The sequence below is a fragment of the Cervus elaphus genome, chromosome 7, assembly GCF_910594005.1.
Source record: "Cervus elaphus chromosome 7, mCerEla1.1, whole genome shotgun sequence".
Classification (NCBI taxonomy): domain Eukaryota; kingdom Metazoa; phylum Chordata; class Mammalia; order Artiodactyla; family Cervidae; genus Cervus; species Cervus elaphus.
In genome coordinates this window covers 28,656,746-28,683,615 of record NC_057821.1, presented here as the reverse complement: position 1 = coordinate 28,683,615, position 26,870 = coordinate 28,656,746, and the positions used below count along the sequence as shown (strand labels likewise).

At 51.8% G+C, this 26,870-nt stretch overlaps 2 protein-coding genes and 1 long non-coding RNA gene across 5 annotated transcripts; 2 read left to right on the top strand and 1 right to left on the bottom strand.

Moving 5' to 3' along the window:
• Window positions 1–1,093: 1,093 nt before the first annotated feature.
• Window positions 1,094–5,226, bottom strand: LOC122697320. 2 transcript variants are annotated; one of them, XR_006342040.1, is made up of 3 exons: window positions 5,070–5,226; window positions 4,000–4,112; window positions 1,094–1,371 (listed from the first exon to the last, which is right to left on the bottom strand). It is a non-coding gene; the product is annotated as an uncharacterized LOC122697320 (long non-coding RNA). The 2 variants fall into 2 exon arrangements; XR_006342041.1 differs by lacking the exon at window positions 5,070–5,226 and adding an exon at window positions 4,758–4,820.
• A 164-nt stretch (window positions 5,227–5,390) lies between these two features.
• Window positions 5,391–12,987, top strand: GTF2H4 (general transcription factor IIH subunit 4). The gene is made up of 14 exons (XM_043908000.1): window positions 5,391–5,576; window positions 6,208–6,350; window positions 6,615–6,719; window positions 7,064–7,195; window positions 7,456–7,552; window positions 7,645–7,733; window positions 8,168–8,279; window positions 8,425–8,493; window positions 8,694–8,777; window positions 9,029–9,161; window positions 9,353–9,483; window positions 10,541–10,588; window positions 10,765–10,843; window positions 12,671–12,987. Exons 2-14 carry the CDS (start codon window positions 6,211–6,213, stop codon window positions 12,841–12,843), a joined length of 1,392 nt encoding a protein of 463 aa, XP_043763935.1. The 5' UTR covers window positions 5,391–5,576; window positions 6,208–6,210; the 3' UTR covers window positions 12,844–12,987.
• Window positions 12,988–13,099: 112 nt separating this feature from the next.
• On the top strand, window positions 13,100–25,317 carry VARS2 (valyl-tRNA synthetase 2, mitochondrial). 2 transcript variants are annotated; one of them, XM_043907998.1, is made up of 30 exons: window positions 13,100–13,245; window positions 13,706–13,942; window positions 14,077–14,158; window positions 14,275–14,375; window positions 14,645–14,766; window positions 14,881–14,947; window positions 15,037–15,134; window positions 16,142–16,223; window positions 16,392–16,511; window positions 17,226–17,337; window positions 18,033–18,121; window positions 18,619–18,709; window positions 18,918–19,045; window positions 19,159–19,262; window positions 19,447–19,528; window positions 19,812–19,888; window positions 19,995–20,070; window positions 20,329–20,434; window positions 20,620–20,690; window positions 20,821–20,946; window positions 21,162–21,266; window positions 21,409–21,477; window positions 21,593–21,671; window positions 21,779–21,906; window positions 22,023–22,190; window positions 23,222–23,428; window positions 24,136–24,247; window positions 24,392–24,567; window positions 24,739–24,867; window positions 24,984–25,317. In XM_043907998.1, the coding sequence occupies exons 2-30, from the start codon at window positions 13,742–13,744 to the stop codon at window positions 25,086–25,088; spliced, it is 3,213 nt and encodes a 1,070-aa protein (XP_043763933.1). In that variant the 5' UTR covers window positions 13,100–13,245; window positions 13,706–13,741; the 3' UTR covers window positions 25,089–25,317. The 2 variants fall into 2 exon arrangements, with proteins under 2 accessions (XP_043763933.1, XP_043763934.1); XM_043907999.1 differs by having other exon boundaries at window positions 13,101–13,245; window positions 22,038–22,190.
• Window positions 25,318–26,870: the final 1,553 nt, after the last annotated feature.

Here is a 26,870-nt window from a genome sequence, read left to right as displayed (position 1 = left end):
TCTTTGTAGCACTTACTACAGGTATGAATTTACATGTTTTTAGTTATTTTTTAGAAAATAATGACAATGCTACTTACTGAGCACCTCTATGTGCCAGGCTGTTCTTCAGTCGCTCAGTCGTGTCCAGCTCTTTACCACCCCATGGATTGCAGCATGCCAGGCTTCTCTGTCCTTCACTATCTCCCGGAGTTTGCTCAAACTCATGTCCATTGAGTAGAGATACCCCCCAACCATCTCATCCTCTGTCATCCCCTTCTCCTGCCTTCAGTCTTTCCCAGAGTCAGGGTCTTTTCCAATAAGTCGGCTCTTCCCATCAGGCGGCCAAAGTATTAGAGTTTCAGCTTCAGCATCAGTCCTTCCAATGAATATTCAGGACTGATTTCCTTTAGGATTGACTGGATTGATACCCTTGCAGTCCAAGGGACTCTCAAGAGTCTTCTCCAACACCACAGTTCAAAAGCATCAATTCTTGGACACTCAGCCTTCTTATGGTCCAACTCTCACATCCATACATGACTACTGGAAAAACCATAGTTTTGACTAGATGGACCTTTGTTGGCAAAGTAATGTCTCTGCTTTTTAATATGCTGTCTAGGTTGCACATAGCTTTTCTTCCAAGGAACTAGCGTCTTTTAACTTCATGGCTACAGTCACCATCTGCAGTGATTTTGGAGCCCAAGAAAATAAAGTCTGTCACTGTTTCCATTGTTTCCCCATCTATTTGCCATGAAATAATGGGATCAGATGCCATGATCTTCATTTTTTGTGTGTTGAATTTTAAGCCAGCTTTTTCACTCTCCTCTTTCACCTTTATCAAGAGGCTCTTTAGTTCTTTGCTTTCTGCCATAAGGGTGGTATCATCTGCCTATCTGAGGTTATTGGTATTTCTCCCAGCAATCTTGATTTCAGCTTGTGCTTCCTCCAGCCCAGCATTTCTCATGATGTACTATGCATAAAAGTTAAATAAGCAGGGTGACAATATACAGCCTTGACGTACTCCCTTCCCAGTCCATTGTTGGGAACCAGTCCATTGTTCCATGGCCAGTTCTAACTGTTGCTTCTTAAACTGCATACAGGTTTCTCAGGAGGCAATTCAGGAGGTCTGGTATTCCCATGTCTTTAAGAATTTTCCACAGTTTGTTGTGATCCACACAAAGGTATTAGCATAGTCAATAAAGCAGAAGTATATGTTTTTCTGGAGTTTTATATCTTAGTTGATTCAACATAGGAAGTAGTTATTGCCATTTTGCAGAGAAAAAAAAAAACCTCTGTTAGGTTAGCAATATGCCCAGGGCAGCACAGCTGGGAAATGGAAAAACTGATGGCGAACAGCCTGTCAGCTCATGGCTCTTTTCCTTCTTTCCAGGACGCCTGAGGGGGAGAAGACATGAGCTCTCCATTACCCATCACAGGATGTTTTCATACACAGGGTGGATAGCCCTAGTCAGGGAGCGCTTTCCATAATCTCAGCTCCTAGGAGCCCAGGCTGATTTTCTTCCTGAAGGCCAGTTCTAGGAACTCAGCCTGTGCTCAGCCAGACATCAGACCCCTTGCATCCCTTAAAGCAGGGCTCTCCAAGAGAACTCTGTGATCATGGTCTACAACACACAACATCTAATAGGTAGTTGCTAGCTACATGCCAGAGAAGGCAATGGCAACCCACTCCAGTACTCTTGCCTGGAAAATCCCGTGGATGGAAGAGCCTGGTAGGCTGCAGTCCACGGGGTCACTAAGGGTCAGACACGACTGAGCGACTTCACTTTCACTTTTCACTTTCATGCATTGGAAAAGGAAATGGCAACCCACTCCAGTGTTCTTGCCTTGAGAATCCCAGGGACGGGGGAGTCTGGTGGGCTGCCATCTATGGGGTTGCACAGAGTCAGACATGACTGAAGCGACTTAGCAGCAGCAGCAGCAGAAGTAGCTACATACAGCTATTATTTGAAATGCAGCTAATGTGACTGAGAAACTGAATTAAAAATTTTATTTTAGTTAATTTAAATAGCCACAGGTGACTAGCAGCTCCTGTTACGGACAGTGCAGACTTAGTTTTCCCTACATTGTAGGGAACTGTGATCTAGTCCACCCAGCTCCCCTTGCTTGCTCCGATCAAAATGAAGCATATGGCCTATTTCAGTTTTACACAAACATAAATGCTTACTTAAAAGATGGCATTGGACTAGGTGTGCCACTTTGTAATTTCCTTTTCTCCCTATCATGATAAGTGGTCCACAGTTCAGACCAGGAGGCAGTGACCTCCTCTGCAAGTGTTGCCTGGTATTCTGTATTTCAATGACCCACATTTTATCTGACCAGCTCCCAGTGATAAACATTTGGGCTGTCTCCAATGTTTTCAGGCTACAACAACAAATACAGTTCAGTAAATATCTTTGCATGTATATATCTCTACCCATGTGGGAGAATTTCAGTATGCTACCTGCCTAATGGGGAGTTGCTAGGTCAAAGGGTAATCATTAAAACCATTGGTACATACCACCAAATTACCCTTAGAAGGGCATGCCTATGTCAACTTTCCACGAAAGTATTATGAATATGGTCAAGTGCTCATGTATACTGAAGCCAACAGTGAGGTTGTCATTATTACTGTCATTGCTAACTGGACATTATTTATTTAATTTACTTTTCCTTAATTAAGAGTGAATTCCCTGGTGGCTCAGACAGTAAAGAGTCTGCCTGCAATGAGGGAGACCTGAGTTCAATCCCTGGGTTGGGAAGATCCCCTGAGGAAGGAAATGGCAACCTACTCCAGTATTCTTGCCTGGAAAATCCCATGGACGGAAGACCCTGAGCGGCTACAGTCCATAGCATTGCTAAGACTGAGTGATTTCACTTTCAGTTTCAATTAAGAGTGAAGGTGAGAGTTTCTTGGACTTCACTTGTGGCTCAGCTGGCAAAGAATCCGCCTGCAATGTGGGAGACCTGGGTTTGATCCCTGGGTTGGGAAGATCCCCTGGAGAAGGGAAGGCTCCCCACTCCAGTATTCTGGCCTGGAGAATTCCATGGACCATATAGTCCATGGGGTTGCAAAGAATCACTTTTGAGAGTTTCTTCATTTGGTTACAAGGCACTTGTGTTTATTCCGTTTACTGCCTGTTATTTCTTAGTATTTCTATTATATTGTTTCTTTTTCTTACTGCTTTTGAGCGATAAGTGCTCCTTGTATTTTGGCTATTTAATCAACCATTTCTTCCCAGATTATCAGTTCAATTCAGTTTAGTCGCTCAGTCTGTCCGACTCTGCAGCCCCATGAACTGCAGCATGCCAGGCCTCCCTGTCCATCACCAACTCCCAGAGTTTACCCAAACTTGTGTCCATTGAATCAGTGATGCCATCCACCCATCTCATGCTCTGTCATCCCCTTCTCCTCCTGCCCTCAATCTTTCCCAGCATCAGGGTCTTTTCAAATGAGTCAGTTCTTTGCATCAGGTGGCCAAAGTATTGGAGTTTCAGCCTCAACATCAGTCCATCCAATGAACACCCAGGACTGATCTCCTTTAGGATGGACTGGTTAGATCTCCTTGCAGTCCAAGGGGCTCTCAAGAATCTTCTTCAACACCACAGATCAATAGCATCAATTCTTCAGTGCTTAGCTTTCTTTATAGTCCAACTCTCACATCCATACATGACTACTGGAAAAACCATAGCCTTGACTAGATGGACCTTTGTTGGCAAAGTAATGTCTCTGCTTTTTTTTTTTTTTTATGTCTCTGCTTTTTAATACGCTGTCTAGGTTGGTCATAAATTTCCTTCCAAGGAGCAAACGTCTTTTAATTTCATGGCTGCAGTCACCATCTGCAGTGATCATGGAGCGCCCCCCCCAAAAGATTATAATTTGTCCTTTAACCTTACTTAACATCTGTTATAAAGAAGCTTTGCCAGTTTTGTGTCACTCTTTGAGGATTTTAAACATTGCTAAGGAAACGGAACAACAGAACATGCATGGGCTGGCTACAAAGTGTAACAAAGGCTTAGTCTTACCATTTTGATTCCTTGTCACTTGCAAATGTACTTCAGATCCCAGTTCCAGCACTTTCTAGCTGTCTGGTTGCAATCACAGATTTCTTAATCTCAGTGAGTTTCCGTTTTCTAGTCTGCAAAGTGGGAATAACAAAGCTTGGACGTGAAAGTGAAAGTCACTCAGTGGTGTCTGACTCTTTGCGACCCCATGAACTATACAGTCCAGGGAATTCTCCAGGCCACAATACTGAACTTGATAGCCGTTCCCTTCTCCAGGTGATCTTCCCAATAAAACTTGCCTTACAGGAATTTGGGGGAACGTGTAGCTCTAGCTTTTACTGAAGGAGTTCCCTCACCCCGTAATAGTTTCATAAATCAAATCAGGCCAAACAATTTTTCCTTTTAAAAACTGCATTTATTTTTAGGATCTTCTAATTACACGGGAAGCGCTGAAACTCCAATACTTTTGGCCACCTGATGCAAAGAACTGACTCATTGGAAAAGACCCTGATGCTGGGAAAGATTTAAGGAGAGAGGAGAAGGGGACGACAGAGGATAAGATGGCTGGATGGCATTACCGACTCAATGGACATGAGTTTGAGTAAGCTCCAGGAGTTGGTAACTGACAGGGAAGCCTGGCTGCAGTCCATGGGGTCGCAAAGAGTCGATACGACTGAGCGACAGAACTGAACTGGGTAGGTGGGTGGAATCATGCAGACCATGACAACATTTGTGGAGGACTTGGGCTTCCCTGGTGGCTCAGGCGGTAAAGAGTTTACCTGCAGTGCGGGAGACCCAGGTTCGATCCTTGGGTCGGAAAGATCCCCTGGAGGAGGAAACAGCAACCCACTCCAGTATTCTTGACTGGAAAAATCCCATGGATGGTGGAGCCTGGCAGGCCCCAGTCCATGGGGTTGCAAAGAGTCAGACACAACTGAGCGACTTCACTTTAGGTACCGAGGAAGGCGCAATGCATTGAATTAAGTCCTAATTCGAGAAAATGTTCTGCAAAGTGCATTATTCCAATTTTACGGAAAGGAACTGAGCTCAAGGAACGCAGTTTCCTGCGTCTCCACAAGTAAGCGCCTCACCATCAAGCAGTTTCTGCACCTCCGCAAGGAAGCCCTCGGGGTATTTCTACTCCCAGAGTCCCCACTCCAGTTCAGTCAGTTAGACTCGCCGTTAGCCGAGTGGGTGTAAAGGGAGGCGGAACGAAGCAGCCAGACCTCTGGAGCTCCCGGCTCTCTTAAGTACAAGCCAGCCTCTCTCCGCTAGGCTTCCTCGCTGTGCCTTTTGGGAGTTGTAGTCAGACGTAGCTCGGCTTGCTCCCGGATGAGGAAGGGCAAGACTCCAGTTCCCGGCATGCCCTGCCGTGGGCGAGTGCAGCGCCGATTCTTATCCTCCCCACTTCTCCACTCCTTCCCTTATCTTCTGAATCCCCTACTCTGGACTCCAGTCGGTGAAATTCTTCGTCTCTCTCCCATTTTTTCCCTGTCAACTTCCGCCATCCTTTTTCCTCTTCCCGAGAGCCACTGGCTCCGCTTAAGCGACGGCTTGTGACTCGGAGTGCACGAGGAGGGGATCGACACTGAGTTACGGTAAGGGTGCGAGGAGAGAAGGGGTGGCGGAGATACGAGGGAGAGAGTTGAGTGAGAGGGAGGACTGGGAGGAAAGTAGGGGACAAGTTGGGAGATCGTGCGGTGTAGATCAGGGTGAATGAGGTGAGTTGGTCTTCGGGGAGGGAAAAGGAAGGAAGTGGAATTGGATTTGGGAGACATGGAGGGGAAAAATAGTACTGCCGTGCTCAGCAGGAGGTGGGGCCAAGAAGTAGATGGGAAGAACAAGCAAATTTGGAACTTATAGGCTGATCAGACCAAGAGAGGCAGAACGGAAAGAGGGTTGGGCTCAAACAAGTATCTTTGTCACTGCTTAGGTAAAGATGAGACAAGTCATTGAAATATCAAATGTTTTTGCAAATATAGGACAATTGACAATTCTGTCATCTAGAAATTGAGAGAAGACTGGCGTTTAGGCCAGAAGTGAGGTGAGAAGGCAGGAAAAGAGGGGAGGTTGGTCAGGATTGGGAGAAACAAGAGGAGGTGAGTGACATGAAAAAGGAAACCATAGATGAGTTTTCGTGGGGGCCAGTGGATCGAGAATCAGAATTAGAAAGGTGAGGGGCGACACTGGTATGGCTTGTGGGGGTACACTAACACTTGCATTTCTCAGGTGATGGAGAGCACCCCTTCCAGGGGTGGACTGAATCGAGTACACCTACAATGCAGGAATTTGCAGGAATTCCTAGGAGGCCTGAGCCCTGGAGTATTAGATCGATTGTATGGGCACCCTGCCACATGCCTGGCTGTCTTCAGGTGAGGACCCCCTTCATGGTAGGGTCCATGGTGGGGAAATGTAATGGGGCCTGCAGACTGAAATAAGTTATTGTGGGTAGAAGCTTAGCCCTGGTGGGCTTGGAGAGTAAAGGCTATCAGGCCAAACCAGATGGAGGATGTGGTGGCAGCAAGACAGGTAAAAGGGTGGAGGGTGAATGTGAGATGTTTGAGAGGCCATGGAGGGCAGGGATGCAGTTCTAAGACAGTTTCTGATATTAACATTGTCCCTCTCCCCGCTTACAGGGAGCTCCCATCTTTGGCTAAGAACTGGGTGATGCGGATGCTCTTTCTGGAGCAGCCTTTGCCACAAGCTGCTGTAGCCCTGTGGGTGAAGAAGGAATTCAGCAAGTGAGTCTCTCCTGCATTTTTAGCCAGAAACAAATTTCTCAACAGCCAGGCTTCCCAAACTGTTGTTCTTGGAACACTTCTAGGAAACATTAATGGGGACACCAACAACTTGTAATTGAACACATTTGGGAAATTCTCATTACTGTATTTTGCCTCTCAGAGAGTTGTGATGTCTGTAACAAGGCTCTGGTAGGTGTTACAGTAAAGACATTTGCCTTAAGACACTGATCTCTGTGAAACAGCGTTCCGAGGACCACCAGTTTAGAAAAGGCAGAAACTGATGCCTTTGTGAGTCTCCTTTCTGTTCTCAAGTCATCTCCCTTACCTCTCTGCTTCTGTTCCAGAGCTCAGGAGGAAAGCACGGGGTTGCTGAGCGGCCTCCGTATCTGGCACACCCAGCTGCTCCCTGGTGGTCTCCAGGGCCTCATCCTCAACCCCATCTTCCGCCAAAACCTCCGCATTGCCCTTCTGGGTGGGTATGTCTCTTCCGTCTTTTCCTAAATTAGGTAGGGGACATAGTGATTGAATTGCTGGCCGGGGAGGTCCTGAGGGGCCTCTCTCAACCTTGTGAGCTCTACTTTTGGAAGCTCCTTTATGAGTAAGTTGGACCAGATGGAGCTACATGCTGTAGGAAATGTCTCCCACTCACGGTCCCTGGGGATGAGGGAGGAATAAGGGCAGAAGCATGGGTGGGGAATACAGGTAGGGTTCCTTACTGTTGGCCATCCTGGCATAGGGGCAAGGCCTGGTCTGATGACACAAGTCAGCTGGGACCAGACAAGCATGCCCGGGACGTCCCCTCACTTGACAAGTACGCCGAGGAGCGATGGGAGGTGAGGACTTGGGACCCTGTGGGTGTCTCTGCTTGTGTTCCTGCTTCCCACAGTCTTTAAGGCATCCAAATCTGTTCTCTTCCATTCTTTAGGTGGTCCTTCACTTCATGGTGGGATCCCCCAGCGCAGCCGTCAGCCAGGACTTGGCTCAGCTCCTCAGCCAGGCTGGGCTCATGAAGAGGTGAGGAAGCCGGAGGTACAATGGCTCTGTTTTGCCACGTTCTTGAGTCCCTGCTAAATTGAGTCCACCTTGGGTCAGGATAGGAGGGGGTTGACTGAAAAAGGAGGGCTGAGGGGCTTCCCTGGTGGTCCAGTGGCTAAGACTCCATGCTCCCAATGCAGGGAGCCCAGGTTCGATCCGTGGTCAGGGAACTAGATCCCACATGCTGCAACCAAGAGTCTGCATGTCACAACTAAAGATACTGCTTGCCTCAACAAAGATGGAAGATCTACATGCTACAACTAAGACCTGGCATGGCCAAATAAATAAATATTTTTAAAAGGAGAGTAGAGCAGAGTATGGCAAGAGATAAACCAAAAAAACAAACATGGGCACACAGGTGGGACGGTGGCCTTTCTCTGCACACCTCTGCCATGAGCCCTCTCTGTCTCCAGTGCTGAACCTGGAGAGCCGCCCTGCATTACCTCTGCTGGCTTCCAGTTCCTGTTGCTGGACACTCCAGCCCAGCTCTGGTACTTTATGTTGCAGTATCTGCAGACAGCCCAGGTGAGCAGGTCAGGGGTGCCCACCAGCACGCTCTACTCTTCCCCAGACCCACTGACGGACGGCTGCCCGCAGACTCTGTTCCCTGATTTTCTCTCATTTCCTCCCTCTCACCCCTCCCCCTTTGTCTCTGCCCATTCCTCCCTAGAGTCGGGGCATGGACCTAGTGGAGATTCTCTCCTTCCTTTTCCAGCTTAGCTTCTCCACTCTAGGCAAGGTAAGCAGAGGGCTTGAGTGGGCGAGATGGGAAGAGAGTAAAGAGGTGGGAAGGTGAAATGAGGTAATGGGGCAATACAGTGGAGGATAAGAGTAAACAAAGAACAAGCAGAGATGGGAAAAGAGGGAGTGAGTTTATGGGATTGGGAAAGGGAGAATGGGATGTGTTTTGGACCCCATCTGGCCACTCCTTTTCCCCAGGATTACTCTGTGGAAGGTATGAGTGATTCTCTGTTGAACTTCCTGCAACATCTGCGTGAGTTTGGGCTTGTTTTCCAGAGGAAGGTATGAGCACCCAGACACATGGCCTCTACCGAAGAGGTGGGGTGGGATGGTGCCTTGGCCTTTAAAGGAGAGTGGGGTCTCGGGAGGCAGTCACAGGAAGCAGTTGCCAGGACTGAATACTTCTCTCCCTTGAGGGAGAGAAGTTGGGAGCTGAGGTCCTGGGCACTGGGAGGAATCTGATGTTTCAGGAGGAAGATGTAGGGCAGTGATGCCTGAGAGAGGGCCTGTGGCCTTTCCCTTCTCCTTTTCAGAGGAAATCTCGGCGTTACTACCCCACACGCCTGGCCATCAATCTCTCGTCAGGTGTTTCTGGGGCCGGGGGCACCGCACATCAGCCAGGCTTCATTGTTGTGGAAACCAATTACCGACTGTATGCCTACACGGGTGAGGCTGGACAGAGGGCCCCTGGGAGAGCAGGCTGGTGGGGAGGGGAGGAAGAAGGGGAAAGCAGCAGGAGGGACTGCCAGTTTCTGGTCACATACACTTGTGACTTGGTGGTTTACAGAGCTCTCTGAGGCTCGGGGGAGCCTAGATGTGGGAAGCCTCCTAATCCTCTCCTCCTATCTTCTGGTCAGAGTCAGAGCTGCAGATCGCCCTCATTGCCCTTTTCTCTGAGATGCTCTATCGCTTTCCCAACATGGTGGTGGCACAGGTGACCCGGGAGAGTGTGCAGCAGGCCATTGCCAGTGGCATCACAGCCCAGCAGGTATCCCTTGCTTGGGGAAGGTGTGGCTGGAAAGAAAGGCTGTACTTGGGTTGTGGGGTCAGGGGTGGTCACCTTCTGGAAATCTAGCATGGGGTCTGTTACAGAAGGTGGTGGTAAGTTGTCTGTGTGTGAGTGTCAGGTCATGAGAAGTCAAGGCTCTCAGTGTGGGGAGAGGTAGACCTTCCTGCAGAAAAGACACATGTAAGGAGGAGCTATAACTCTGGATTTGTGTCTCAGCACCACCACTTCCTAGCTGCACAGATGGCCTAGTTGTTTCTCTTCTTTGAGCCTCAGTTTCCTCATCTGGAAAACGGAAATAATGACAGTTCTTGCTTCAGGGCTTCTGACAGTTCTCACTTCAGCTATCAGCGCTTCTCCGATAGCTCAGTTGGTAAAGAATTTGCCTACAATGCAGGAGACCATGGTGCGATTCCTGGGTCGGGAAGATCCACTGGAAAAGGGATAGGCTACCTACTCCAGTATTCCTGGGCTTCCCTTGTGGTTCAGCTGGTAAAGAATCCGCCCACAATGTGGGAGACCTGGGTTCGATCCCTGGGTTGGGAAGATCTCTTGGAGAAGGGAAAGGCTACCCACTCCAGTATTCTGGTTTAGAGAATTCCATGGACTGTGCAGTCCATGGGGTCACAAAGAGTTGGACATGACTGAGCGACCTTCACTTCATAGGGTTGTTGAAAGAAGTCAATGAAATAGAGGTAAAGCATTTAGTTCAGAGCCTGCCATGCAGTTAGTGCTCAAAAATAATAGTTGCTGTTACTTTAAAGAAAAAAAAACAAAACTATGGAAAGGGCAAATATGCCAAAGAAGGAGCAGCAGACATCACCAATGGGAGCAACACCTGAGGACAACAGCTAATCTGGGATGTGTTGAATTGATAGGCATATGCCTATGAATTTTTAAACAATCAGTTGATGTTCAGTGACATTAGGAGACAGGTAGCTTTCCTGCTTTCTTATTTGAGAATTCTGTGCAATGAGAGTTGCACTCACTTGAGACTTTATTTACGGTCACTGATCCCAATTCTTGTCTGTTTTCCTAGATCATCCATTTCCTAAGGACAAGGGCCCACCCAGTGATGCTTAAACAGGTACAGACAGGAGGCTGGAGGGACAAACAGCTGCAGGAGGCTGAGAGCCCTTGGTACCTGGTGATGAAGTGATGGAAAAGAGAAATGGACATCCAAATCTGGGGAATGAGTGGAGGGCTGGGGCTGCCTAGAGCAATGCTTCTGAATCTTACAAGGGCCATCCCTTGCCCCTGCAGACACCAGTGCTGCCTCCCACCATCACGGACCAGATTCGGCTCTGGGAGCTGGAAAGGGACAGGCTCCGGTTCACCGAAGGTGAGTGGCTTCTGGTGGGTGTTTTTGGTCATTAGCCAGAAGAAGGACAATTCAGTCTTGGTGAGCTGAAAAAGCTGTTCATACATTTTATTTTTTGTTTTCTGCATGGGCTAGTAAACCCATGCATGTTTTATTTTGGGATGAGTTGATGGCAGTAAATAAATTCTCAAATGAGTGTGATTTGGATTCAACTAGAAGAGGGAAATTGGAAGGGATTCAGTTCAGTTTAGTCGCTCAGTCGTTTCCGACTCTCTTTGTCACCCCATGAACTGCAGCACACCAGGCTTCCCTGTCCATCACCAACTCCTGGAGCTTACTCAAACTCATGTCCATCGAGTTGGTGATGCCATCCACCCATCTCATCCTCTGTCATCCCCTTCTCCTCCCGCCTTCAGTCTTTCCCAGCATCAGGGTCTTTTCCAATGAGTCAGTTCTTCCCATCAGGTGGCCAAAGTATTGGAGTTTCAGCTTCAACATCAGTCCTTCCAATGAATATTCAGGACTTATTTCCTTTAAGATTGACTGGTCTGTTCTCCTTGCAGTCCAAGGGACTCTCAAGAGTCTTCTCCAACACCACAGTTCAAAAGCATCAATTCTTCGGCGCTCAGCCTTTATAGTCCAACTCTCACATCCATACATGACTACTGGAAAAAAAATAGCCTTGACTAGATGGACCTTTGTTGGCAAAATAATGTCTTTGCTTTTTAATATGCTGTCTAGGTTAGTCATAGCTTTTCTTGCAAGGAGCAAGCATCTTTTAATTTCATGGCTGCAGTCACCATCTGCAGTGATTTTAGAGCCCCCAAAAATAAAGTCTGGCACTGTTTCCATTGTTTCCCCATCTATTTGCCATGAAGTGATGGGACCAGATGCCATGATCTTAATTTTCTGAATGTTGAGTTTCCAACCAGCGTTTTCACTCTCTTCTTTCACTTTCATCAAGAGGCTCTTTAGTTCTTCGTTTTCTGCCATAAGGGTGGTGTCATCTGTGTATCTGAGGTTATTATTTATCCCAGCAATCCTGATTCCAGCTTGTGCTTCATCCAGCCCAGCATTTCTCATGATGTACTCTGATATGTTAAATAAGCAGGGTGACTATATACAGCCTTCACATACTCCTTTCCCGATCTGGAACCAGTCTGTTGTTCCATGTCCAGTTCCAACTGTTGCTTCTTGACCTGCATACAGATATCTCAAGAGGCAGGTCAGGTGGTCTGGTATTCCCATCTCTTTCAGAATTTTCCACAGTTTGTTGTGATTCACACAGTCAAAGGCTTTGGCATAGTCAATAAAGCAGAAGTAGATGTTTTTCTGGAACTCTCTTGCTTTATCGATGATCCAACAGATGTTGGCAATTTGATCTCTGATTCCTCTGCCTTTTCTAAATCCAGCTTGAACATCTGGAAGTTCACAGTTCAGGTATTGTTGAAGCTTGGCTTGGAAGACTTTGAGCATTACTTTGCTAGCATGAGAGATGAGTGCTATTGTGCTGTAGTTTGAACATTCTTTGGCATTGGAATGAAAACTGACCTTTTCCAGTCCTGTGGCCACTGCTGAGTTTTCCAGATTTGCTGGCATATTGAGTGCAGCGCTTTCACAGCATCATCTTTTAGGATTTGAGGGATAATTCATAGGGATAATTTCCTTGGTTTTGGTAAGCAATGGGTTTTCTTATTGTATTATACTGCCTCTCTGAATATGGCTGGGTCATACTAGTGTTAGGATTTACCAAGATCCCTGGTTCCCTAAGGCTACCATCAAGGGGCTCCCGCCTCCCATTCTTACCTTCTCTCTTTCTCTCCGCTGCCCCTGACCTGCGGACCCCAGGCGTCCTGTATAACCAGTTCCTGTCACAAGTGGACTTTGAGCTGCTGCTGGCCCACGCGCGGGAGCTGGGCGTCCTGGTGTTCGAGAACTCGGCCAAGCGGCTCATGGTGGTGACCCCGGCCGGGCACAGCGACGTCAAGCGCTTCTGGAAGCGGCAGAAGCACAACTCCTGAGAGTGCGGGACTGGACCTGGGCGGGGCGCACCCGGGAAGGCGGGCTGCGTGGGCTGGCGCAGCCTCAGAACTCAGGTGTTTTTTTTTTAATTCACACGTCAGGACTCTTCTAGTTTAATAAAATTGTGAAAGTGAACCACACGACCCCCGCCACCTCCATGGGAAGCCTCCTCTCTCCGCGCCGGGAGCGCTCATCTCCGCGTCGACAGCCATTGGCCCGCGAGAGGGAGGAGGTGTGGCCGAGGCCAGCTAGTGCGCATGCGCCCGGGCGGGGCTCCGCCTCCCAGCGCCGCGCGGCTCACGGGTCACGTTCGGGCCCGGATCGCTGGTTCCCCAGCACCTGCCGCCGCCCCCTTACGCTCCCCGGCGCGGGGCGCCCTGGGATAGCGGCGGGCTCACCGGGTGAGCGCCCAGCGGGCCGGCGATCGGGGAGTGGGAAGTGCTGGAGGCTTAGGACCCACGCGGTGGGTCGGGCGGGAAGGCGGATCAGCGCGCGGGCTGGGGACAGTGCAAATGGCCTTTGAGCAGGCGGACAAGTAGTGGTCCAGGTGGGACTTCTTGCTGGCTCTGATGTCCATCATCTGCCAGAATTCCTGAGTCCTTTACCCTCCTCTGTGTCCACGGTCACCCCCCACGTCGCAGCTGAATAGGTTGAGGGCCTGAGACTTACCCTGTCCCGGAAGAGCGCTGATAATGACAAGACCCTGTCTACTCTAGTCCTCACAGAGGGAGGGTTGTGAGGGTTGGGCTAGATATTTTATCAACCAGTGCTGGAGGGAGTCGGGGAGGGGCGGGGGGAGGAGGGTGTGACTTTGGGAAGTGTGACCCTCCCTCACCACCATACTCTCCCAATGTGCTGTAGCTGGAACAGACTTTGGCCCCTTGCCTAGCACTCCCGATGCCTCATTTGCCTCTGACCTCTTTTCGACCACCGCTTTGGGGCTTGAGGCCCTCACGGGGCCTCCGCAGGTCCCGTCCCCTTTCCACCCAGTCAGAGCCCGATGGATCAGCCATCTCCCGGAGGAACCGTGAAGCCAAACAGAAGCGTCTGCGAGAGAAGCAGGCATCGCTGGAGGCTGGGATAGCCCCCAAGACCAAGGTTAGGAGTCCCGACAGCTGGTGCTTGGTTCTCTGAGACATCTTGGGAGAGCGCTGGAGGAGAGACTGGCTGGATTCCAGATGCCTGGGGTATCCTGAAATTGCAGCCCACCTTCTGGTTCCTCCTCTCTGCAGTCACCTGCAGAATCCAGTAAGGCCTGGACCTCTAAGGAGAGAGTGTTATATGAAATCCCCACGGAACATGGAGAAAAGAAAGGTAACTAGGAAACTTGAAGGCCTTTTCCCTCACATTTTGGTTGCCCATTCGGTCTGCTGAAATGCAACCTGGGAACAGAAGTCAAGAGTTAGTGGGGCTCTCCTCTGCCTCCATAGATGTCTCCCGGCCCCTGCCTCCTGCATACAGCCCCCAGTACGTTGAGGCTGCCTGGTACCCTTGGTGGGTGCGAGAGGGCTTCTTCAAACCAGAATATCAGGTTAGTACCTGGCAGGGAGGAGTGCTAAATGGTCCCCAGGACAGGATGGCCTGTAAGATTGGCGGGCATGAGTCTGGAGCTCACAGCCAACCACATTGCAGAGCCTGCCGAAAAGCAGGGAGAGCTTGTCTTCTCCCCCTGGTGTCTCAGGTGTTTCTCTAGGGCGGGACTTTTTCCTATAGTTCTTTCTGCTTTGGAGACACCAGAGGGTGCTATTCCCCAGGGAACATCCAGTCCTCTCTTGCCCTTTGACTTTTCTTTCCTTTTAGGCCAGGCTGCCGCAGGCCACAGAGGAGACCTTTTCCATGTGTATCCCACCCCCTAATGTCACAGGCTCCCTGCACATTGGGCATGCGCTGACCGTGGCCATACAGGATGCTCTCGTGCGCTGGTGAGAGGGGAATGGGGCTGCTTGAGTTCTTGGAGGAGAAAGAGAAATTGGGAAGGGATGAGGCTAAATGAACATGTAAGGCCATGGACTCCCATGAGGGTTTTTCTTTCACAGGCACCGGATGCGTGGGGATCGGGTGCTGTGGGTCCCTGGCTCAGATCATGCAGGGATTGCGACCCAAGTATGTCTTTTGCCAGTCGTCCCTTTTCTTGAGGGAGAGATTTCTTCCCCCAAAGTGACCTGATTCTCTGCCCCCTCATCTTACTGTAGGCTGTGGTGGAGAAACAGCTGTGGAAGGAGCGAGGAGTGAGGAGACATGAGCTGAGCAGGGCAGACTTCCTTAGGGAGGTGTGGAAGTGGAAGGAGGGGTGAGTATGGCGGGCAAGGCCGGAGGGGCTGAGACAGCAGGTTTGGACCCTGGCTTCCCAGCTCCTCTCTCCTAACATGTAGCTAGGGCTTTTCCCATTCAGCTCTAACTTCCTGTGGGAGTGTAAGCTCTGAAGTCCCTTAGCATTTGGTGGGATCTCCAAGCTTGGTGTGTGTGCATGTGTTGTGTATTATATATGTTAAAATGCATATATTTATGTGTAAGTGTATATATATATACACACACACACATATGGGCTCCCCAGGTGGCTCAGTGGTAGAGAATCTGCCTGCCAATGCAGGAGCCACAGGAGACACGGGTTCAGTCCCTGGTTAGGGAATATCCCCTGGAGTAGGAAATGGCAACCGACTCCAGTATTCTTGCCTGGAAATTTGCATGGGCAGAGGAGCCCTGTAGGTTGCAGTCCATGGGGTGTCAAAGAGTTGGACATGACTGAGTAACTAAGCATGCATGTGCTCCCCCATATATTTATATGTATGTATGGAAAAGGAAATGGCAGCCCACTCGAGTATTCTTGCCTGGAGAATCCCAGCGACGGCGGAGCCTGGTGGGCTGCTCTCTGTGGGGTCGCACAGAGTCGGACACGACTGAAGTGACTTAGCAGTAGCAGCAGCATATATATGTTTTTTCTTCCATTTATCCCATTTTCCTTTGTTTGGATTTCATCATCTCTCCTCACCTGTTCCCACTTTGCATCCTCTTGAAATTACCTTTTTTCTTCCAGGTCTGTTATCACATGCTGTCTTCTCTGTAATGCTTCTTTGTGTTTCCCACAAATCGGCTGCCCCTTCCCCTTTTACTAGAAATGTTATGTTTCTTTCAATATCATGGAAAGCCCCATACTGGGTCTGTGTGTCTCCTTTAGCTTCTCGAGGCTAGATCAGTGTTGAACTCACTCCAGCATCCAGCACTGCTGGGACTTCACTGGGCCCGGGACATAGTTGATGTCTGGGACATGTTTGCTGACCCAAATCTCTCTGGGCACAGGAAAGGTGGCGAGATCTGTGAGCAGCTCAGAGCGCTGGGGGCCTCCCTGGACTGGGACCGAGAATGCTTTACTATGGATACCGTGAGTGTTCCATGCTGTGGTCCCTGTAGGTGTCAGGGAGGTGTTCAGAGTTCTGTGTGGGGAGGCGGGTTGCTGTGTATGTTAGGGTGGCCAGGGGGATGCCAGGGTCCCTGGTGGGGGGGTGGGCTGAGAAGAGGCTGTTGGATGTGGACACTCAGATCATTCTAGGGCTCCTCAGTGGCCGTGACAGAAGCTTTTGTGCGGCTCTACAAAGCTGGGTTGTTGTACCGGAGCCGGCAGCTGGTCAACTGGTCGTGTGCCTTGCGCTCCGCCATCTCGGATATTGAGGTGAGGCAGAGAAGGAGAGGCGGGTTTGCGAGAGCTCTGAGCCCAGGGGAGAGCTTGGACTCTGGAGTCAGACTGCCTGGATTCACATCTGAATCTGGCCACCTCCCAGCGATGTGGCTCCAGACAGGCTGTTAGCCTCTGTCAGCCTCAGTTTCCTCAGTCTGTAAAATTCAGGGGTGATGGAAATGCCTGCATCACGGGGGTGTTGTGAGAACTCTTAGGAGGTTGGCGTAATACCTGTGTGTGGTTTAAGTACTCAGTGAATATTTTCTTATTTATTTTTTGCTGTGCTGGGTCTTCATTGCTGTGTGTGGGCTTTCTCTAGTTGTGTCAAGTGGGGACTACTCTCTAGTTGCGATGCACAGGCTTCTCTTGTTGCAGAGCACAGATTCTAGAGTGAAGGCTTCGTAGTTGTGGTGCATGGGCTTAGTTGCCCTGCAACATGTGGAATCTTCCCACACCAGGGATCAAACACATGTCCCCTGCACTGGCAGGTGGGTTCTTAACCCTTAACCCCGGGAAGTCCAGTGAATATGTTCTTTAACTGTGACTGCACAAGGATTAGGTGAGGGGAAGGAAGTGGCTCCCAGGTCCTCTGAGTGGCTTTTTGATGGATGTCAGGGAGGCCGGGGCTGTGGATGAGTGGAGGTGGGAAACCAGTTATGAGCCTTGCAGAGAGGCTGCTCTCTGACCCTGCCTTTTCCACGCCCCCAGGTGGAAAGTCGACCCCTCCCTGGCCGCACGGAGCTTCAGTTGCCTGGCTGTCCCACCCCCGTGTCTTTTGGCCTCCTCTTTTCCGTGGCCTTCCCCGTGGATGGAGAGCCTGGTGAGGGTAGTCCTTGGAAGGGTCACCCACTTAACCTCTGCTTCCCCTGTTTTCTTGAGCCCACTTTGGGCTGATGGAGGCAACCCACCAGCCTGTCTTCCATGTGACTTGGTTGGAGGGGCATAGGGAACCTTGGAAGTATTGCGTCCTGGTGATACTCACCCTGGGTATCCTGGGCCATGTAAGAAAAGTGCACGCAGTCACTGCCCTGAGGGAGCTTAGTGTAATTCCACAACAGGCTGCTACCCCCAAAAGAGACAAAGGATCAGTTCTGAAGTGTGGTTTGAACAGTAGGTATTCCCAGGAGTTTGGAGAAGGGAAGATGGATGAGCTGGAATAGTCAGAGGTTTCTTATAGGAGGGACTGGTGCTGCCTCCAAGAAGGCACCGCATTTATGATCAGGGCACCAAGCAAAGATTCTAGTTGTATTTATTAACATTCTACTCTTGTCTCCCAAGTAGACTGTTGAGGAATTCTGTAGCACCAGACATCCCCTTAGGCCTCTGGTCATTAGCTTAGCAGAAGCTCCAGGGTCCTATAGACATTGGTCCCAGTTTTCTCCAGTTACTCCTGGGGGCCTGTTCTACCTTGACCATCCCCGCCTCCCACCTTTTCCAGTTCTCCTGACTTTAGCTGTGTCAAGAGTACAAGGTGAGGGCGAGGACCACCTTAAAGTGCTTGAATTTTGTCTTCAGGTGCAGAGGTTGTGGTGGGAACCACGAGGCCAGAGACGCTGCCTGGAGACGTGGCTGTGGCGGTCCATCCTGATGACTCCCGGTACACGGTAATAAGTGCTCCCTGCGGCCTGGCCTTCCACCCCTATACTTTCTCTTCCCTTCCTTTTAGGACAGCTCCTCCTCTCTGCTCCCTCTTCCTTTTCCTGAAATTTCCCTCATCTCGGCTCTTCAGTTGCTCTGAGTCAGCTCCCTTCTCTTCCTGATGTTCCACTTCAGCTCAGGGGCTGGCAGACAGTGGCCCGTGGGCCAGACCTCCTGTTCCTGTGTGAGCCACCCTCATTCTCTATGTATCGTCTGCAGCTCCATCATATGCTATCTAACTCTGCCATGGCGGCGGAGTGGAGTTGTAGAGACTGAATTTACCTCCTGTCCTGTAAAGGTTAAAATTCTTACACTCTGGCCCCTTAAGAAAATGTTTACTGCGCCCTGCTCTAGGTCTTTACCTTCTGGTTTTCACCTTCGTATTCCCAGGGTTCACATGCCCAGCCCAGACCCTTCCACCTGACACTTGTGTCTGTCCTTGATCCCTGTCCCTTCCCTTCAGCATCTACATGGGCGACAACTCTGTCATCCCTTGACGGGGCAGCTTCTCCCCCTTATCACAGACTGCACTGTTCAGCCACACGTGGGCACAGGTAAGTGGGGGCAGGGGAGAGACAGGAAGTCAGGGCTTCTGGGGGTGAGGGGAGGGGAGAGAACCAGGAAGAGGCAGAAAGTAGGGGAAGGGTAGTCTCAGTGGATCGTGGGGGATGAGAGGGAGGGATGGGGTAGCGTGGGCGATGGTGACACATCTGGAAAAGCACTGGTCAGGGTCCAGTGCTAATGGCAGTCCTGCTCCCCTAGGGGCAGTGAAGGTGACTCCAGCGCACAGCCCTGCCGATGCTGAGCTGGGGGCCCGACACGGCTTGAGCCCCCGGAGTGTCATTGCAGAGGATGGGACCATGACCACCCTTTGTGAGGACTGGCTGCAGGTGATACCCAGTGATACCCTGTCCTTTGGGGGCACCCTCTGCCCCATCTCCCCTCCCCCACACTCTTATTTTTCTAGCAGCCTTAAAGCTTTACTACTGCTACTTCTCCACAGGGTCTTCACCGATTTGTGGCCCGGGAAAAGATTCTGTCCGCACTGAGGGAGCGGGGCCTGTTCCGGGGCCTCCAGAACCACCCCATGGTGCTGCCCATTTGCAGGTAAGCCCGTTTTCACTCCTTTCCTTTGACCGCCCCCGGAAGGGGATGGGCGAAGCTTAAGAGTGACTACAAGATGGAATGTGCACCCCTCACGCTAAAACACAAGCTCTGTGTCTGTGCTGTTGGCTGCCATATCCTGGGCACTGAGGGCCTGCCACAGAGTCGGGTCCTGTGTCCCTTTCAGCCGTTCCGGGGATGTGGTAGAATACCTACTGAAGAGCCAGTGGTTTGTCCGCTGCCGGGAAATGGGGGAGCAAGCCGCCAAGGTGAGGCTGCAGTGTGGGGAAGCTGGGACATGCCTGGGTGGGAATGAAGAAACAGGGAGGCTGGGGCCCTGTCTAGCTGTGCTCGTTGAGGGGAGAGCTGTGGGGGTGGAGGCAGGGTGCCCAGAAAGGGCTGGCTTGCATCTTCACTCAAGTCCAGACTCTTCTCAGGAGGCTTGGGAGGTTCTTTCTGAGTTTCAGAACCACCTCAGAGACCACTGGTCCCATTCATGGGGATCGGGGGTGCAGGTAGGGAACAACCCTCTAAAGGTCCTTCCTCCTCCAGGCCGTGGAGTCCGGGGCCCTGGAGCTCAGTCCCTCCTTCCACCAGAAGAACTGGCAGCACTGGTTTTCCCACATTGGGTAAGCAGGGGAGCTCTCAGGGGAGGCGGACGGGGGCCCACTGGTCACGCTAAGAAATCACTCATAGGAAAAAGGAAGAAAAAAATCACTCGCATCCTCTCGGCAGGGACTGGTGTGTCTCCCGGCAGCTGTGGTGGGGCCATCGGATTCCAGCCTACCTGGTTGTAGAGGAGCACACAAAGGTCGGTAGGAGAAAGCGGAAGGGAGGGCTGGGTTTGGCCAGAAGAGCCTCAGCGCAGGAGTCAGAGGGCCTCCAGCGCTGGTCCGGGCTCCCTGCCCCTGCTGTGCTTCTGATCTATGAACCACTCTTGTGTGAGCTGAGCTTCTGAGCTGGCATTTCTTCATCTCACCACCAGAGGGCGCCAGCCTTTCTCAGCCCAGCAGAAACCTTGAACACCCCGTGCTGTCCCATACACGTCCTCTACTCCTTACTTCCGCAGGGTGATACAGAGGACTGCTGGGTGGTCGGGCGGACAGAGGCCGAGGCCAGAGAAGTAGCTGCAGAATTAACAGGGAGACCAGGGGTGGAGCTGACCTTGGAGAGGGGTGGGTACTCCACCAGAGGTGGGCAGGGCAGGGAACAGGTACTGAGGTGGACAAGGTGGGGTCGGGGAAGCTGGGAATGGGGCAGAGCCCTGGTCTCTATGAGTGAGGGTTGGGCTGTAGAGGTTGGCAGCAGTGGGCTGAGGTCCTGACGCTGAGATTCCAATTGTTCCCATTCTGTCTCCCAGACCCTGATGTCCTGGACACGTGGTTCTCCTCGGCTCTCTTCCCCTTTTCTGCCCTGGGCTGGCCCCGAGAGGTGAGGTGGGTTGAGACGAAGAGAGTCAAGGTGGGAATGAAGAAATGACCCCCACGGCCCCTCAGAGGGTCTTATGAAGAGCTGGAGGCCCCAGACTTGAGCCTCTCACTGTTTATCTCTTTCCTCCTAGACCCCAGACCTGGCTCATTTCTACCCCCTGTCACTTTTGGAAACGGGCAGTGACCTCCTGCTGTTCTGGGTGGGCCGCATGGTCATGTTGGGGACCCAGCTCACAGGGCAGCTCCCCTTCAGCAAGGTAACGACCCTTTGGTGCCCTGCCCTTCTCTGAGACTCCCCAGTCTCCTCCAAGCCTTGTCTTCTGTTCTAACCCCTCGTATGGGGTTTTCTGGGTTCCCAGTTCCTTGATCCTGATTCACGTTCCAACCTAACCCCTAATCCCTGAAGGACAGCCAGAGGCCCTCCAGAGGAAAGTTCTGCAGGCCCCACTTCTGACCCCCTCCGTGCCCCCAGGTCCTGCTTCACTCTATGGTCCGGGACAGGCAGGGCCGGAAGATGAGCAAGTCCCTGGGGAATGTGCTGGACCCACGGGACATCATCAGTGGGGTGGAGCTGCAGGTCAGGATGGGGTTTTCCAGATAAAGGAAGGGGAGCTGAAGGGAGGGGCTGGCGGAGGGCTGGAGCTGGGAGGGCCAGTGGGAGGGGCCCTGGTAGGGGAAGGGGCTTCCACTGAGCCCAGTGAATTACTCACCCACCCCAGGTACTGCAGGAAAAGCTGAGGGATGGAAACTTGGACCCCGCAGAGCTGGCGATTGCGGCCACGGCGCAGGTGAGTCTGACCTGTTCCAGCCTCTAGCTCATGGCCACCAGTTCCCTCTGCAACCTGCCTTCTGGCCCTGCAGCCTCATAGGCAGCTGCCACCCCTCTTCTCTCTCTTGCTGCAGAGAAAGGACTTCCCTCATGGGATCCCCGAGTGCGGGACAGACGCTCTGAGATTCACCCTGTGCTCCCACGGGGCCCTGGGTAAGCCTGGGCGAGGGCAGCGGGCAGCAGCCTCTGTGTGGGCCAAGGGCTCCCCTGTAGCTGCCACCGGGGAACGGTGCACACTCCTTTCCTCCACTCCCTCCCAGGGGGCGACTTGCACCTGTCCGTCTCTGAGGTCCTGAGCTTCCGACACTTCTGCAATAAGATCTGGAATGCTCTGCGCTTTATCCTGAATGCTCTTGGGGAGGAATTCATACCCCAACCTGCAGAGGAGGTAAGAGATAAAGAGGAGATGCTTGGGAGCTGGGTAGTCCGACATCTGAGTCTTGGAGGAGGCATCTGGAAGGAAAGGAGGCAGAGGGGTGGGAATTGAGCCGTCCCACCCTGAAGCCCCTTCTGCTGCAGCTGTCCCCTGCCTCCCGCATGGACGCCTGGATCCTCAGCTGCCTGGCCCGCACGGCCCAGGACTGTGAGCGGGGCTTCCTCACCCATGAGCTCTCGCTCGTCACCCATGCCCTGCACCACTTCTGGCTGCACAACCTCTGCGATGTCTACTTGGTGAGTGAGACGGGGCAGTCCCCCTGCAGCCCTGCTTCCTGTCCCCTGGCAGAGAGCTCTGAACTGGATTTTTAATTCCTCCCTCAGAATAGGAAGAGAGGTGAGATTGAGAAATCCCAGTTCCCTTCTTCCCTGGGATTGGCCTGGGCACTGTTCCCTGCCTGTCAGCTGAGGAGTGGGGAGGAGGAGGGGACACTTCTAGAAGACTTGAGTCTGACAACACAGGGTTGGGAGGCTTGTTGTTCACTTGCTAAGTTGTATTATCCATCTCTTTGCGATCCCATGGACTGCAGCACGTCAGGCTACCCTGTCCTTCACTGTCTCCCAGAGTGTGCTCAAGTTCATGTCCATTGAGTTGGTGATGCTATCTAACCGTCTCATCCTTTGCCACCCCCTTCGACTGACTTTCACTTCACTTCTCCTTTTGTCTTCGATCTTTCCCAGCATCAGGGTCTTTTCTAGTGAGTCAGCTCTTCGCATTGTAGATGGAGATTGTTTTCAGTTCCTGTAATTGCTGCGTTTGGACCCTAGGCAGGCTGGGAGCAGACAGGGAGCAAGAGTACCGGTCTTTAGACCCAGGGGTTCTCTCAAAAGGAGGGCTTGTTTACCATGGAGTGTCAGGTCCCACCTCTAGAGCAGCTCAGTCAGGCAGGCCGGGGGGGTAGGTGGCAAAAGTGTTCATTTCTTGTCCCAGGTGATCCTGACACTGTTGGCTGAGGACCCCTTCCTAGATTTCTGTTTCTCAACTAAAAAAAAAAAAATTTCTGTCTCTGTGGTTAAAAAAAACACAAAACTCAATGCTTTTCATTCTAACTACAAACATCCCTGACAGTTTTATTCCTCACCCACCCCTGAATCTCTGCCCTAGATTTCCCCTTGTCACATGCTCCATTCTGTGTCTGGGGACAGCTCATGGTCTCAGAGATGCTGGGTGCTCCCATTTACCCACAGCATCCCCACTGGCAGGGTGGCGAGTGTGTGGAGGAGGGAGGTGGCCGTGGCTGCCCCCTGACCATTGGCTTCCTCCCTAGGAGGCCGTGAAGCCGGTACTGTTGCACTCTCCCCGCCCCCCGGAGCCGCCTCAGGTCCTGTTCTTCTGCGCTGACATCGGTCTCCGCCTCCTCGCCCCATTGATGCCCTTCCTGGCTGAAGAGCTCTGGCAGAGGCTGCCCCCCAGGCCTGGTGGTCCCCCTGCCCCCAGCATCTGTGTTGCCCCCTACCCGAGTGCCCGCAGCTTGGTGAGTCACGCCCATGGAGTCTTGGGATGGGATTACTGGTAAAGACTCGGGGGCAAGTCTTCTAGAAGGACTTGCTGCTGTGGGGTCATTGACAGTGCTGGTCTGTACTTTGCCGTGGAGTCTTGAGGAAGATGGATTTTTCCTGCAGGGCAGGAATAACTCTAGGGTGTCAGGGGCAGTGTTAGCAAGTGGTTAAGAGCAGGATACTGTCACCAGACTGACACTAGCTGTGTGACCATGTGTCAATTTCCTCCATCTTTAAACTGAGGACAGTAATAGTACGTGTCACGGTTGTGATGAGGATTAGATCTTAGTAATAGGATATCCCAAAAATCTTAGTGTAGTTTTAAGCTTTCAAATGCCACAAACTCACCCAAAAATCATTTTCAAGTTTAACCAAGTTTCTTTTTTGCTTTCTTGGTTTTGTGAGCTTTGAATAATACCTTTTAAATTACTATGTATTTTTGGTTGTTTGTCATTGTCCGTGGATCTAAACATTGTCTATGGATCATCTAAGACCTTCTTAGATGATGCCCTAGTTTTTGCCATGTTCCGTTCCTTGAGGTGGTGAATTGTGTGTGTGGTGGAGAGAGCAGGTCATTGCTCTAAGCAGATGGGGGTGGGCGGGCGGATGGAGGTCAGAGCCGGGAGAGTTGAGACCGAGTCTCGGGGGGGCCTGCTTACCCACCCTGGTTGCACACCTCCAGGAGCACTGGCACCAGCCTGAGCTGGAGCGGCGCTTCTCCCGGGTTCAGGAGTCCGTGCAGGCGCTCAGGGCTCTGCGCGCCACCTACCAGCTGACCAAGGCCCGGCCCCGAGGTGAGGCGGGCCCCACGCTCCTGAGTCCCTGCAGACGGGAGGGTCTGATGGGGAAGAGGGGGAGCTTGGAGGGCAGGGCCCCGAGTTAGGAGGTGTGGGAGGAGGACCTGGGCCCTCCACCTGACAACTCCCGTTCCTCCCCAGTGCTGCTGCAGAGCTCAGAGCCTGGCGAGCAGGGCCTCTTTGAGGCCTTCCTGGAGCCGCTGGGCACCCTGGGCCACTGTGGGGCGGTGGGCCTTCTACCCACTGGTGCAGCAGCCCCCTCGGGCTGGGTCCAGGCCCCCCTCAGTGACACCAGTCAGGTGTATATGGAGCTGCAGGTGAGCAGAGGAGACTGGAGGGGGCAGGGAGGGGCTGAAAGGATGTCGGGAGGCGGGCAAGGGGTGGGTTCTCTAAAAGTGAGGAGGGGTCTTGGAATGGTGGTGGGTGAGTGAGAGGGGGTGTTGGGTGGATGGCAGAGGGCTGAGCCTTCTTCCTCTGTTATTGCACAGGGCCTGGTGGACCCCCAGACCCACCTACCTCGGCTGGCTGCCCGAAGACACAAGTTGCAGAAGCAGCTTGATGGCCTCCTAGCCCGGCCCCCGTCAGAGGGAGAGGTGGAGACTCAGAGGCAGCAGAAGGTGAGGCTAGGGGAGGCCACTCAGGGCGCCGGACTCCCTGAAGGAATGAGGGCTAGGGGCACGCAGGGCGGGGTGACCCCCCACCTCCATTCTCACCCACTTCTCTCCTCGCTCAGCTTTCTTCCCTCCAGTTGGAATTGTCAAAACTGGACAAGGCGGCCTCTCACCTCCGGCAGCTGATGGATGCGTCTCCAAGCCCTGGGGGCTCACCATCCCCGTGACTTTCCTCCCTCCCAGACCCGCCTTTGAGACCTCTGAGGACAGACCGGGCAGCATCGGGGTGTTATGTGGTCCAGCCCCTTCGTTTTGTCAGTGAGGAAACACACTGGCTTGTCAGATGACTGGGTGACCTTGAGACGCTCACATTTTTGCCCTAGCCCCCCTCCTCTGAGGTCCCACCTGGAAGTTTGGGAAGGAGGACACTCAGATAAACTTAAAATCCCAAACATGTCTGCTGTGGTCCTTTTATCCTTTCCCTTAGCCATGACTTTCCCGCCTCTTGATTGTTCCTGACACTCTGGTCTGGGAGAAGGGGGGCAGCCTCCTAGTGCTCTGGGCCATGGTGGGAGTGTGGGTGCTGGGCAGAGCCTCCCTCATTGGACGGGAGAGATGCTCTCGAGTAGGGCCTGAACACAGTGACCCGGGTTCCACTTACTTCCTGCACTTACTGACAGTGGTCCGACTTCTGTAGGCTCTTTCTCCTCTGCTTTTCACCAAAAGGGAGCTTCCCTGCTTCTTGGCCTTTTCTCCAGGGGTGCTGAGGGGATGGGGGACTTCCCACAGGCCTGGGGATCTGCAGGCTGGGCTGGGGATTGAGCTTCTCCCGCTTCTGTGTACCTGAGACCACAGTGCTAGGGACACACCGCCCAGCCTCAGACGGGGTACATAGAAACACACAGATGCCCTCCTAGCCACCTTACACACCTTGTCCCATTGGTGGAATTCAGGGGCCTGCCACCCAAGTGACATTCTGTCCAGCAGCCCTGAGAACCTACTGTGTGTGCTGGGCCTGGCTGGATCCTCTGTGGTGCCATTTATTCCTCCTGAGAACCTCATGAGGCGGGTGTTTGCTCCATTTTAGATTTGAAGAGACTTGCTCAGGGAATAAAAGGCATTAGTCCACAGTATCAGCTGGAATTACTGGAGTTCAGCCCAGTAAGTTAGGTGCCAGTTATCTGCCTGCTCTAACCAAGCTTCAGAGATAGTGGTGGCTAATCTATAAAAATATTGAATCACTATGTTGTACATCTGAAACTAATATTATGAATCAGCTATACTTCAATTAAAAAATAAAAAATAAGAGTTATTTTTAAAAAGCAACAAAGATAATGGCTTAGATGAGATAGGTGTTTCTTTTGCTGGGCGGAAGCAGTGCAGGACTCTGCAATGGAGGAGTCCGTATCCCTTTTGTTCTTACTTTCCTGCCATCTTAATACACTCTTCCCAACTCTGGGTCTAAGGAATGCTCCCACCAGTATACCACATCCCACCAGAGGGGAAAGAAAAGGAGGGAGTGAGCACCTTCCTTTTTCTTGAGCACCTATTACATGCAGGGCTCTATTCTGAACCCTTGGGTTTATCAATGAGAGAAACAAAAATCTTTGCTCTTTTGTACTTTGATTTAGGCTTCCCTTGTGGCTCAGATGGTAAAGAATCTGCCTGCAATGCAGGAGACCCAGGTTCGATCCCTGAGCCGGGAAGATTCCCTGGAGAAGGGGATAGCAACCCACTCCAGTATTCTTGCCTAGAGAATTCCATGCACAGAGAAGCCCTGGTGGGCTACAGTCCATGGGTCGCAAAGAGTCTGACACGACTGAGTGACTACACTTACACTTTTTCTTACTTTGATTCTAGCAGAGACAGTCAGAAAAATACACATGTAAAATAAATAAAAATTAAGCAACAAAAACAGTGCACTGTCTGCTCCTCCATCCTTTTGGAGATCCAGACATTTAATCCCTCAACTTGTTTGGGATCTATTCACCTGACCCATCTGCCCACTG